Source organism: Panthera leo, chromosome B2, assembly GCF_018350215.1.
Source record: "Panthera leo isolate Ple1 chromosome B2, P.leo_Ple1_pat1.1, whole genome shotgun sequence".
Taxonomy (NCBI): domain Eukaryota; kingdom Metazoa; phylum Chordata; class Mammalia; order Carnivora; family Felidae; genus Panthera; species Panthera leo.
The window spans coordinates 37,078,324-37,091,767 of NC_056683.1; the positions used below are offsets into that span (position 1 = coordinate 37,078,324).

Genomic DNA, 13,444 nt, shown 5'->3' on the forward strand with positions numbered 1-13,444 from the left:
CAAAGTTGGACGCTTAACTGACTGAGTCACCCAGGCACCCAAGATTATATTTTTCAATATAGATATCCAATCATTTCAACTCCATTATTGAAAAGGTCATGTTTTTCCTAATACATTACAGTGTCATTTCTTTCCCATTAATCAACTGATTGTGTCTGTGACTATAGTCTATTCCACTGATTTATCTATTTTTGCACTATTACTGTTTTTTTTAATTCTACCAAATATTTATTTATTTATTTATTTATTTATTTATAATATAATATAATTTATTGTCAAATTGGTTTCCATACAACACGCAGTGCTCATCCCAACAGGTGCCCTCCTCAATACCCATCACCCACCCTCCCTACCCTCCCACCCCCCATCAACCCTCAGTTTGTTCTCAGTATTTAAGAGTCTCTTATAGTTTGCCTCCTTCCCTCTCTGTAACTTTTTTCCCCCCTTCCCCTCCCCGCTGGTCTTCTGTTAAGTTTCTCAAGATCCACTTATGAGTGAAAACATATGGTATCTGTCTTTCTCTGCCTGACTTATTCCACTTAGCATAACACTCTCCAGTTCCATCCACGTTGCTACAAATGGCCAGATTTCATTCTTTCTCATTGCCAAGTAGTATTCCATTGTATGTATAAACCACATCTTCTTTATCCATTCATCAGTTGATGTACATTTAGACTCTTTCCATAATTTGGCTGTTGTTGAAAGTGCTGCTATAAACATTGGGGTACAGTGCCCCTACGCATCAGCACTCCTATATCCCTTGGGTAAATAATTTTACTGTTTTAATTAGTGTAGTTTTAATACATCTTGAACAACCCTGCTATTCTTCCTCAAGGTTGTCTTGAATATTTGGCCTTTTGTATTTCCTTATACATTTTAGGTTCACAGTTTACACACGCATACCCCCCTGCTGCCAAAGAGGTAAAACATTTAACAAGGTACAAACTACAAGAGCACTTAAAAGAACAAAACATCAAATATCTAGAGATTAACTTGTATTAAATCACTTGTCAACCTCAAGAAATTAGGGAGATTTCACACAGAAGATGGATTTCTGACTGTTGAAACAGTTGGAAGCTCTGGCACCACTGTGCCGATGTTCCCGGGTGGCTGGGTCTGAGTAGCAGGTGCTTTCCTGCATGGGACATGCAGTCCTCCCAGTTTCCCAGAGCGCTAACTGCAGTTTGCCTGTTTTCTGTCTTCTTGACGTTCTGGCACTGGAGTCTTGCTGACTGCCCCTCCCAGGGCGAGCCGGTTCTCAGAGACAGCAAATGGCTGGCCCAGTAATGTGTGCCTTTCATAGGTCAATCAACCAATCCAGGGCTCGTGCTCTGGACCACCACCTCCGTCTGGCAACACCAGGAAGCAATATTGCTCTGCCCTAATGACTCCTTTTATTTTTTTTTTTTTATTTTATTTTTTTTTTTTAAATTTTTTTTTTTTTTTTTTTTTTCAACGTTTTTTATTTATTTTGGGACAGAGAGAGACAGAGCATGAACGGGGGAGGGTCAGAGAGAGAGGGAGACACAGAATCGGAAACAGGCTCCAGGCTCCGAGCCATCAGCCCAGAGCCTGACGCGGGGCTCGAACTCACGGACCGCGAGATCGTGACCTGGCTGAAGTCGGACGCTTAACCGACTGCGCCACCCAGGCGCCCCCCTAATGACTCCTTTTAATGAATGTCCCCCCTGGGAATTATTTTGAAAGGGATGTACGTTCTCTTTTCGATGGGGTTCCTTTTGTCAAAGTCTACAAGACATTTTCCTGTAGTGCCACCCAGAACAGGGGGTAGCTGGTTCTGCTGGTTATTTTTTCACTCAAGTGCACTTAGCTGAATCATCTCTAATGCTCACAGCAGCCTTTGCAAACAGGTATCATCTTCATTTTGCAGAGGAGGAAACAGAAGCTGAAAAATGTGAAGGAACATTTCTAAAGATGCAGAATGGGGATTTGAACCCTGGTCCTTCTGATTCCACTGCCCGTGGTCTTTCTGGCTTACTTGAACTCCCTATTACTTGCACTGTATACTTCCTTCGAGTGAAAATGTCTGTGTCATCAATTTACTCATGAGGATTTATACACAACACTTCAGAAAATGTCTGCTTTATTTCTGCACATCATGTCACCTCCAGTAGCATATACATGTCATAGGAAACAGAGTAAACAGAAAAGCAAAGACCAGGCTCTCCTTGTCATAATCTGTAACTACATAATTATACCATTTCTATTATTTATACTGCATCGCATAAGGCATCTTCTTCTATAGGCTGTCTGTGCCTTTAGCCTCTTAATGTGATGTGCAAATTATCACTATATATAATTTATCACTAATTTTATTTATAATTTATCTTGACTTTCTTCCCAATCCAACTCATCCAAGTTTCAGCTTAGTTTCAGATATTATACGTATATTCACTTGGCCAAAATCTGATGTGGAAGACCGTCACCTTGCAGAGAATAAAAATCCATTTCTGAATTTCCAGTTGCTCTTCATGAGTCACTTCTGGTGAATTCCCATTTCTCACTTCTCAAGTTAAATAAGACATATTTGTTTTGAATGGTAACATATAGCCATTTCACTCTAATCTCTGTGGGTTTTTTTAGCAGACATTATTACTTAATATCTCTTGGAACAGGTACAGATTATGCTCTAATTACCATGGGTTATACTGTGTTTTGAAATAAATTATGACTGTACCTATATTTTTTATTTTAATTATTCTACCGCCCTTTTTAGGTCTTATAATGTGAATAATCTGACAGAGGACTTAAAAGGTCTGTACAAAGTTGCTGGTGCTGAAGGAAAAGGTATCACCTTCATCTTTACTGACAATGAAATAAAAGATGAGGCATTTCTAGAATATCTTAACAACCTGCTATCTTCAGGGGAGGTAGGTCTCAAAAGTAGAAAGGAAAGCTCTTATTTAAAAGATGTAAATTATATTTGAATAGAAAAAGTAGCAACCCTTCAGAGGTGAGGCCATTTAACATACATTTTTCATTTTAGAAATGATTAATGTACAAGATTTGGTAGATTTTTTAAAAACTTCCTTTGGAATTAATGCTGCCCACGTCCAGATTTTGTGTGTGTGTGTGCTTTGTTCCATTTTAAATATGATTGTGTATCTATTTCATCAGTCTTCAGTTTGGTCCTGTAATTTATTTTAGAAGGACCGAAGTATCTAATAGTCAGGAGTATAAAAGAGATGAAAATATTCTGCCAGCTCTCAGTAGATGTTTGTGTCACCTTTTCTGACACCACCTTTATCAGCACTTCCATGATCACTCACATGGTTGGTGCTTCCTTAGAAGGGCTCATGGGACTCAGCATATAGTTGTACTCTTGTCTAAGATTTATTACAGCAACACAGCAAGGATTCGTGGCCAGATCAATAAAGAAAAAGACACATCATGCGGAGTCTGGAGAAATCCATGTGCAGCTTTCCTAATTTCTCACCAAACGGGCCCTACAGAGTGTGCTTCACCTCCAGCAGTGAGATGGGTAACACATGCACTGTGTTTCTGTTCTGGGAAGCCTGTTTGAGATTCAGAGTTCAGCAGTTTTTTTGGGGGCTGGTCTGGCCATCACTCCCTGCCTAGACACAACTGCCAGAATTGCAGACTCCCAGAAGGAGAGCACATATTCACCATCTATCACAACGTTTGTATAAATAGTCCAGGCACAGAACAACCTTATCAATTAGTAATGGAGGAGACGTTCTAAACCCAAGGTCCCAGATGCTGACCAAGTGCTAGCCCTACAAGCACACTCTTCTCAAAATCAGGCCCATGGTGTCAACTCTTCCCCGCGCCATGGTGTCCATCGATGCTTGCTGCTGCATAAGCTACTTAAGTACCTTGGAGAGAGGACTTCTGCAAGATGGTGGCATAAGAAGATCCTGAGTTCACTTCCTCCCATGGAGGCACCAAATCTACAGCTACATATGGGTTATTTCCCTCTGAAAAAGATCTGAAAACCAGACAAGCACAACAAAGGATAAAAAGACCACATCAAGACAGGTAGGAGGGGCAGAGACATAGTCTTGCCAAAAATATCACCCTCAGCGTGGCAACATGCAATAGGGAGGGATCTCACAAATATGGAGCTTCTTCTGGACCAGTGAAGGGCTGGTGCCTCACATCAGGCACCCCAACCCCTGGGCTATACACCAGAGAGACAAGCCCCCAAAACCTATGGCTTAGAAAACCAATGGGGTTAGAAGAAGAAGAAGAGGAAGAAGAAGAAGGAGGAGGAGGAGGAGGAGGAGGAGGAGGCAAGAAAACCAAGAGGGCTGACATCCAAGGGACTCAAAGTGCTATAGGAAACTGAGGTTCTCCTTTTAAGGGGCTCCCAGATAGTCTCATCCTGAGACCCAGCAAACAAACAAACAAACAAAAAACACCAGCAGTTTAAACAATGCCTGGATTATATGTGAAGGAGGTTCATTTGCTAACCTTAAAGTATCCACTGGACAGTGTCCAGGGGACAGTTGAAAAGTCTCCCAAGCGATGAAGTTGCTGGCAGATGCCAGTTTTGCACTTTCTACCTACCCTGCTTGCACAGGTGGGCAGGCTTGGACAAGGCACCCTCCTGCCACCTTGTTAAGACAGGTAGGGGTGAGTGGGTGGTCACGATACTATCCTGCTGCCTTTTTGAAGTTGGAGAGCATGGGTGGTTGTGCCACTCCTCTGCTCTCTGGCTGGAGTAGATGAGCAATGAATGCAGCATTCACCTGTTCCCTAGGTAAGGTCCACAAGCATGGGCAGTAGTGGTCACTCCATCACTCCCTGGATGGGGCTGGCAAGTGCAAATGGTTGAAATATTCTCCCACCCAGTCTAAAGCTGGTGCACACACTCAGACAAGGCACTCACTAACTGCAGTCCTGAAGCCCATGGGAGCATGTAGTCAAAACATTTTCCTACTGTCTTTCTGAAGCCAGCAAGTGTGCGCCTCTTCTACACTCTCCAGCTGCCTAGTTAAAGCCAACAAGCACAGGCGATCCACGTGGGGATGCCCCTTGATTTCCTGATGCCCGTGGCCAAGGGGACTCGCTTTTCTGAGCTCTCCAGGAACGTAACATTGGAAAGACAGTTCCTGGCAGGCCGCCACAACCAGGACACTGCACAGACAGCAGACTGAAACACCACCCCGGTCTTCCTGTGAAAAAGGCCTATTAGCCTGGAGCTTCCATCAGCTGGACAGGCTTTAGCTTTCCCACACAGCTAGAGGCTGAGGAGACACTGGCAGGGAATGTAAGCAAAAGACACCGTCCTTGCACAACCCCTTGGCCTTGCTAGAGCTCAATGAGACCTCCCAGAAAGGAGCTTATATGTTTGTCTGGAGCCCCAATTTTTTCAATCTAGAGAGACCTCCTGGTCTGGAGGCCAGCAGGGATTATGATTGTGGCCCTACAGGACTGCCTGTATTTGCATCCTTTATTTTTTTTTTTTAATTTTTTTTAATGTTTATTTATTTTTGAGAGCCAGAGAGACAGAGCATGAGCGGGGGAGGGGCAGAGAGAGAGGGAGACACAGAATCCCAAGCAGGCTCCAGGCTCTGAACTGTCAGCACAGAGCCCGACTCGGGGCTCGAACTCACAAACCGCGAGATCACGACCTGAGCCGAAGCCGGACGCTTAACTGACTGAGGCACCCAGGCACCCCTGTATTTGCATCCTTTAAAAGCTGCTGCCTGAGGGCCTAGCTTCTAATCAGCCTGAAACCAGGTGCTAAATGAGATTCCTCCCCCTTGGAACACTGACTGGTCTTGGTATACCCTCAAGAAGGACATATCAACAATAAATCAGTGGTTTAGATAATAAGAAACTTTTGTGAGACAACCAAGAGCTAGGGCAAAGTTGAATGAGAAGGTCCACACCTACATAAGGCCACTGCTTCAAGACTGGGAGGAATATCTCTTTTGCCTCATAGAAACAAACACAGAGAGCCAAGCAAAATGAAGAAGCAGAGAAGTATGTTATAAATGAAAGTATCTCAGAAAAATACCTTAAATGATATGAGGATGAGTAACCTACCTGGTAAAGTGTTCAAAGTAATGGTCGTAAAGATGTTCACTGACCTCATGAGAAGAATGGATGAACACAGTGAGAACTTTAAGATATAGACGACATAAGAAAGTACCAAACAGAAGTCACCACCCATGCTCTCCAACTTCAACAAGGTGGCAGGATAGTACCGTGATCACTCACTCACCCCTACCTGTCTTAGCAAGGTGGAAGGAGGGTACCTTGTTCAAGCCTGCTCACTTGTGCAAGCAGGGTAGGTATAAAGCGCAAAACTGGCACAAAACAATAACTGAACTGAAAAAATACACTAAAGGGGTTCAACAGCAAACTGGAAGAAGCAGAAGAACAGATCAGTGAGCTGGAAGACAAAGCAATGCAAATCACCCAGACAGAGCATCAAAAAGAAAAAATAATAATGAAGATAACTTAAGGGACATATGGGGCATCACATGGAATAATATGTGAATTATAGGGGGCCCAATGGAGAAGAGAAAGAAAAAGGGGGAAAAATTTATTTGAAGAAATAATGGCTGAAAACTTCCCTAACCTGGAGAAGGAAACAGACATCCAGGGCCAGGAAGCCAAGAGTTCCAAATAAGATGAACCCAAAGATATTCACATCAGGACATAACATAAAAGGTTAAAGATATAGAGAATCTTAAAAGTAACAAGAGAAAAAACAAATTGTTACATACATACATACATAAAGTTACCAGCTGAGTTCCCAGCAGAAACGTTACAGGCCAGAACTGAGTGGCACAGTGTATTTAAGGTGCTTAAAGGAAAGAAAAAAATTTCCCACCATGAATACTCTGTTCAGCAAGGTTACTATTCAGAATTGAAAAAGAGATAAACAGATTTTCAGGTTAGTGAAAGCTAAACAAACTCATCTCTACTAAACAAGCTTCATAAGAAATGTGAGAGGGACTTCTTTAAGATGAAAAGAAATGGCACTAATGAATAGCCAGGAAGCATACAAAAATAAAAATCTTACTGGAAAAGGTAAATACATAGTAGAGGGGTTGGGTTAGTCACTTACGAAACTACTATGAAGGTAGTAAAGGTAAAGGTAATAAAATTAGCTAAAACTATAATAATCAGTTAAGGGATATAAAAAGACACAAAAGGTGACATCAAAAACATTAAATATGGGGGGAGGTAGTAAAACTAGAATTTTGGAATGTGTTCAAGTTTAAGTTTCTATCAAGTTAACATAGACTATTATATAATGAAATGATACAATGAACCTCACAGTAACAACAAAGTAAAAACTTACAGTAAACATTCAAAAGAAACTGAGCAAGGAATCTGAACCTAACACTGAAGAAAGTAATCAAACCACAAGGGATGAGAGAAAGAGAAGAAGAAAGGAACAGAGGGGAACCACAAAAGCAGCCAGAAAACAATTAACACAATGTCAATAAGTACATATCTATCAAAAACGACTTTAAATGTAAGTGGACTAAATTATCTAACTAAAGACATGGAGTGGCTGAATGGGTTTTTTTTTTTTTTTTTTTTTAAAGACCCATTTATATGCTACTTACAAGAAACCCAATTCAGAAGTTAAGGACACAGACTGACAGTGAAGGGATGGAAAAAGATATTCTATTCAAATGGAAGTGAAAAGAAAGTCGGTATAGTTCAGGTCAGACAGAATAGACTTTAAACCCTTCTTTAAAAAAAAAAAAATTTTTTAACGTTTATTTATTTTGGGGACAGAGAGAGACAGAGCATGAACGGGGGAGGGGCAGAGAGAGAGAGGGAGACACAGAATCGGAAACAGGCTCCAGGCTCTGAGCCATCAGCCCAGAGCTCAACGCGGGGCTAGAACTCACGGACCGTGAGATCGTGACCTGAGCTGAAGTCGGATGCCCAACCGACTGAGCCACCCAGGCGCTCCTAAAAAAAATTTTTTTAATGTTTATTTTTGAGAGAGAGAGAGGGAGAATGTGAGTGGGGGAGGGGCAGAGGGAGAGGGAGACACAGAATCCGAAGCTGGCTCACTCTGAGTGGTCATCACAGAGCCTGATGTGGGGCTCGAACTCATGAACTGTGAGATCATGACCTGAGCTGAAGTCAAATGCTTAACCGACTGAGCCACCCAGGCGCCCCAGGACAGAATAGACTTTAAAACAGATCGTAACAAAAGACAAAGAAGGCACTACATAATGATAAGAGTCAACCCAGTAAGAGGATATGACATCTATGTATGTGTCATATGTATGTGAACAACATAGGAGCACCAAAATATATTAAACAAATATTAACATGCCTAAAAGGAGAAATTGACAGCAATACAATAAAAATAGGGGACTTTAACACCCCACTTAACATCAATGGATAGATCATTCAGATTGAACATCAGTAAGGAAACATCAGCCTAAACAATACACTAGACCATGTGGATTTAATAGATATAGAACATTCCATCCCAAAACAGCAGAAAACACTCTTAAGTGCACATGGAACATTCTCCAGGATAGATAATAGGTTAGGTCACAAAACAAGTCTTAATAAATTCTAGAAGACTGAAATCATATGAAGTATGTTTTCAGACCATAATTGTATGATAGTAGAAATCAGTTATAAGAAGAAAACTGGAAAGACAGTAAATAGAGATTAAACAACATGTTACTGAATAATTACTGGATCGTAGAAGAAATCAAAGGAGAAATTAAAAAAAAGACTAGAGACAAAGGAAAACAGATATACAACACACCAAAATTTATGCACTGCAGTAAAAATGTTTTTTAAAGGGAAGTTCATAATAATACAAACCTACCTCAAGAAATAAGAGAAATCTTAAATAGACAATTTAACTTTACACCTAAAGGAACTAGAAATGGTGGAGGGGGAGCTCAAAGTTAGTAGAAGTAAGGAGATAATAAAGTCGGAGTAGAAATAAATAGAAACTAAAAAGAAAATAGAAAAGATCAATGAAGCTAAGAGCTGGTTCTTCGAAAAGATAAGCAAAATGGACAAGCCTTTCGCTAGACTAAACAAGGAAAAAAAAGAGAGAGAACTCTAATAAATAAAATCAGGAATAAAAGAGGTAGTTACAATTGATACCAAACAAATTGGACAACCTAGAAGAAATAGGTACATTTCTAGAAACTTACAAGACAAAATCATGAAGAAATAGGAAATCCAAATAGACTGATTACTATTAAGGATGTTAAATCAGTAATCAAAAACCTCCCAACAAAAGTCTAGGACCAGAGGCTTCATTGGTGAATTCTACCAAACATTGAAAGAACATTTAATAGCTATTCTCCAACCCTTCTAAAAAATTGAAGAGGCGGGAACACTTCCAAACTCCTCTGAGGACAGACTTACCCTGATACCATAGCCAAAGACGCCACAAGAAAAGAAAATTACAGACCAATATCCATGATGAGCATGGATGCAAAAATCCTCAGTAAAATGTTTGCAGACTGAATTCAACAATATGGTAAAATGATCACATACCATAATAAAGTGGGATTTACTCAAGAGATGCAAGAATGGTTCAAAATCCACATCAATCAACATAATACATCACATTGACAAAATGAAACACAAAAATTGTATGATCATCACAATAGATGCTTAAAAAAGCATTTGACAAAATTCAACATCCATTTATGATTAAAACCTCAAGAAGGTGGCTACAGCGAGAATGTACCTCAAAATAATAAAGACCAGGGGTGCCTGGGTGGCTCAGTCGGTTAAGTGTCCAACTTCGGCTCAGGTTACATATCCATAGCTAATATCATACTTAACAGGAAGTTTTTTGTCAGGCAAGAAAAAGAAATAAAAGTCATCCAAATTGGAAAGGAAAAAGTAAAACTGTCAGTATTTGCACATGATATTATATCATATATAGAAAATCCTAAAGACTCCACCAAAAAACTGTAGAACTAATACACAGATTCAGTAAAGTTTCAGGATACAAGAATAATATACAAACATTGGTTGCATTTCTACATACTAATAAAGAGCTAGCAGAAAGAAAAATTAAGAAAACATGCCATTTACAACTACATCAAAAAGAATAAAATACCTAGGAGTAAATTTGATCAAAGAGGTGAAAGACCTATACACTGAAAACTGTAAGACATTGATAAAAGAAATGAAGAAGATACAAATATATAGAAAGACATTTTCTTCTCATGGAATGGAAGAATTAATATTGTTAAAATGTCCATACTATCCAAAGCCATCTACAAATTCAGTATAATAGCTATCAAAACTCCAATGTAATTTTTCACAGATCTAGAACAAAGAATTCTAAAATTTATATGGAACCACAAAAGATCCTGAATAGCCAAACAATCTTGAAAAAAAAAAAAAGAACAAAGGTGAATAAATCATGATCTCTGATTTTAAACTATACTACAAAGCCATAGTAATCAAAACAGTGTAGTATTAGCATAAAAATAGATCAGCAGAACAGAATAGAGAGCCTCAGAAATAAAGCCATGCATGTATGGTCAATTTATGACAAAGAAGCCATGAATATATGATGCAGAAAGGACAGTCTCTTTAATCAATGGTGTTGGGAAAACTGGTTGAAGGAAACTGTAGCACTACTTTACATCATGCACAAAAGTTTAACTCAAAATGGATTAAAGACTTGAATTGTTAAGACCTAAAACCATAAAACTCCTAAAAGAAAATATAGGTGGTAAGCTCCCTGAAGTTGGTCTTAGCAATGATTTTATGGATTTGACTCCAAAAGCAAGGGAAACTAATGGAAAAATAAACAAGCGGGACTTCTTCAAACCAAAATGCTCTGCACAGTGAATAAAACAATCAACACAATTAAAAGGCAACTTACTGACTGAGAGAAAATATTTGCAAGTTGTATGACTGATAATGGGTTAATATTCAAAATACATAAAGAACGCATACAACTCAACAACAACAACAACAACAACAACAACAACAACACCCAAACAATCCTCCAGCCAGAGGATCTGAATATAGATTTTTCCAAAGAGGATGTACAGATGGCTAATAAGCACATGAAAAAAATGCTCAACATCATTGTTGGAGAAATGCAAATAAAAACCACTGCAAGATAGCACCTCATACCTGTCAGAATGGCTATTATCCAAAAGATGAGAAATAACAAGTTTGGGTAAGGATGTGAAGAAAAGGGAACCCTCATACACTGTTGGTGGGAATGTAAACTGGTGCAGCCACTTGGAAAACAGTAGGGAGGATCCCAAAAAATTAAAAATAGAACTACTTTGTGACCCAGCAATTCCACTATCTATCTGAAGAAAATGAAAACACTAATTCAAATAGATATATGCACCCTTATGCTCATTGCAGCATTATTTACAATAGCCAAAATATGGAAACAACCCAAGTATCCATTAATGGATGAATGCATAAAGAAGATGTGGTATGTATGTATACACACACGTGCATGCACACACACACAGATACACACAAAGGGATACTACTCAGACACAACAAAAAATGCAATCTTGCCATTTGTGAACACATGGGCGGATCTTGAGAGTAGTATGCTAGGTGAAATAAGTCAGACAGAGAAAGAAAATGCTGCATGAGTTTACTTATATGTGATATATAAAAAACAAAACAAAACCCAGACTCATAGATAACAGAGAACAGATTGGTGGTTGACAGAGGGAGGGGGACTTGCTGGGGTGAGGGTGGGGAAGACAGGTAAAGGGGATCAAGAAGTACAAACTTCCAGTTATAAAATAAAGAAGTCATGGGGATGTAATATATAGTGTCGGGAATATAGTCAATAACACTGTGTACCTTTGTATGGTGACAGATGGTAACCAGATTTATTGTAGTGATTATTACCCAAAGTATATAAATGTTGAATAACCTGAAACTAATATAATATTGTGTATCAATTATACCTTGATAAAAAAGTACACAAACAGTAAAATGAAAAAAAATTACTTCAGACCCAGAATTGTGTCAGAGAATCAGAGAGTACAGAGTGTCACTGGACATTTTAAAGAGACGATTGGAATGGTAGATACATTTTTGGTGGAAGCTATTTGAGCCAAGGGAAACAACATTTTCTCCTGATTGAACTGCTCAATAAAAAGTAGTATTCTTGGTCATCTCTGGCAAATGGAGGATTTTGACTGTGGAGATGCAGAAAGAAAATATGAAAAAAGATGACACATTGGGGGGGAAAAGGGACCAGATTCTGGCAGTGAATTGGTGTGGGGAACCTGTAAAAAACAGAACACTTTCTTGTCTGTTTCTCAAAGATCTCCAATCTGTTTGCGCGAGATGAGATGGATGAAATCACCCAAGGTCTGATATCGGTAATGAAAAAGGAGCTGCCTCGCCACCCTCCTACCTTTGATAATCTGTATGAATACTTCATTTCAAGATCAAGGAAGAACTTGCATGTTGTTCTCTGCTTTTCTCCAGTGAGTTGTTACTTAATTTGTATTTATGTGGGAGGAGTTACTTACTGAAATGTACTTAATATTCACCTTCGGTGATGAAATGATTCGCCTGGAAACTAACATGTGTTACATTGAATTGAAATTAACACTTCATTACCACCAATCTCCACCAGAGGCAATCTCCTACCAAAGTGTAATAATTTAAAATAATTCATTTTTATAAGAAATTATTTCATAGCCTACAGCTTTCATTAATTGCCTAGAGATATAGATTATTCAAATTGTTAAGGGATTTGGTAATGTAATCTTGTCCAGTTCTTCCTCCAATACAGACATACCATCTAGAATGTCCCTGATGTAGGTTTGACTGTCTCTAGCTCTCTGTACTGTCCAGTATAGTAGCCATTAGACATGTATGGCCATTTACATTTTGATTAGTTAAAATGAAGTAAAATAAAAATTCAGTTCCTCAGTCCCACTAGCTCCATTTCAAATGCTCAGTAGCTACATGTGGCATGTGGCCACCATACTGGAAAGCGCATATGTAGAACATCTCCAGAGTCACAGAAAGTCCTGTTGGGCAGCTCTGCTCTATGGGTCTCACTAACTCACAAGCCAATCTACTTAATTTTAGATAGTCTAATTGCCAGAGAGGTCTTCTTTAGAATGAATTGGATTTTGTCTTTCTGTTTTTTTCCCCTGTGATTCTGTTTCTGGCCTGTAAAATGAACCTCATCCCCCGCTTCAGCTCCTCGGATATTTAGGAAAGTCTTTGCAGACTCGCTAAGTTGTTTCTTTTGTAGACCAAACACCTCCCACCCCTTCCACTATTTTCACTTGTCCTAGTGTCCAGGACTTTCATTGTCCTGGTCATCTCTCTCTGCAAGAGTTCCAGTTTGTCACTTTCCTCTTAAAGGTAGCTCTTAGGATCAAAACCAATAATGCAGATGTAGTCTTAGGACAGGGAAGAGTGTAGAAATATTAGCTCCCTTCATCTGGACACTTAATTTATTAATGCAGCC

General features: G+C 39.3%; 1 protein-coding gene across 7 annotated transcripts in view; it reads left to right on the forward strand.

Annotated features, from left to right (window-relative positions):
* Positions 1-13,444, forward strand: part of DNAH8 (dynein axonemal heavy chain 8) — a 333,661-nt gene that overhangs the window by 198,548 nt on the left and 121,669 nt on the right. For all 7 annotated transcript variants that reach the window (XM_042938633.1, XM_042938632.1, XM_042938634.1 and 4 more), the window contains 2 exons: positions 2,738-2,891; positions 12,279-12,443. In XM_042938633.1, the coding sequence (XP_042794567.1) occupies positions 2,738-2,891; positions 12,279-12,443 (319 nt within the window). The remainder of the gene's footprint in view (positions 1-2,737; positions 2,892-12,278; positions 12,444-13,444) is intronic.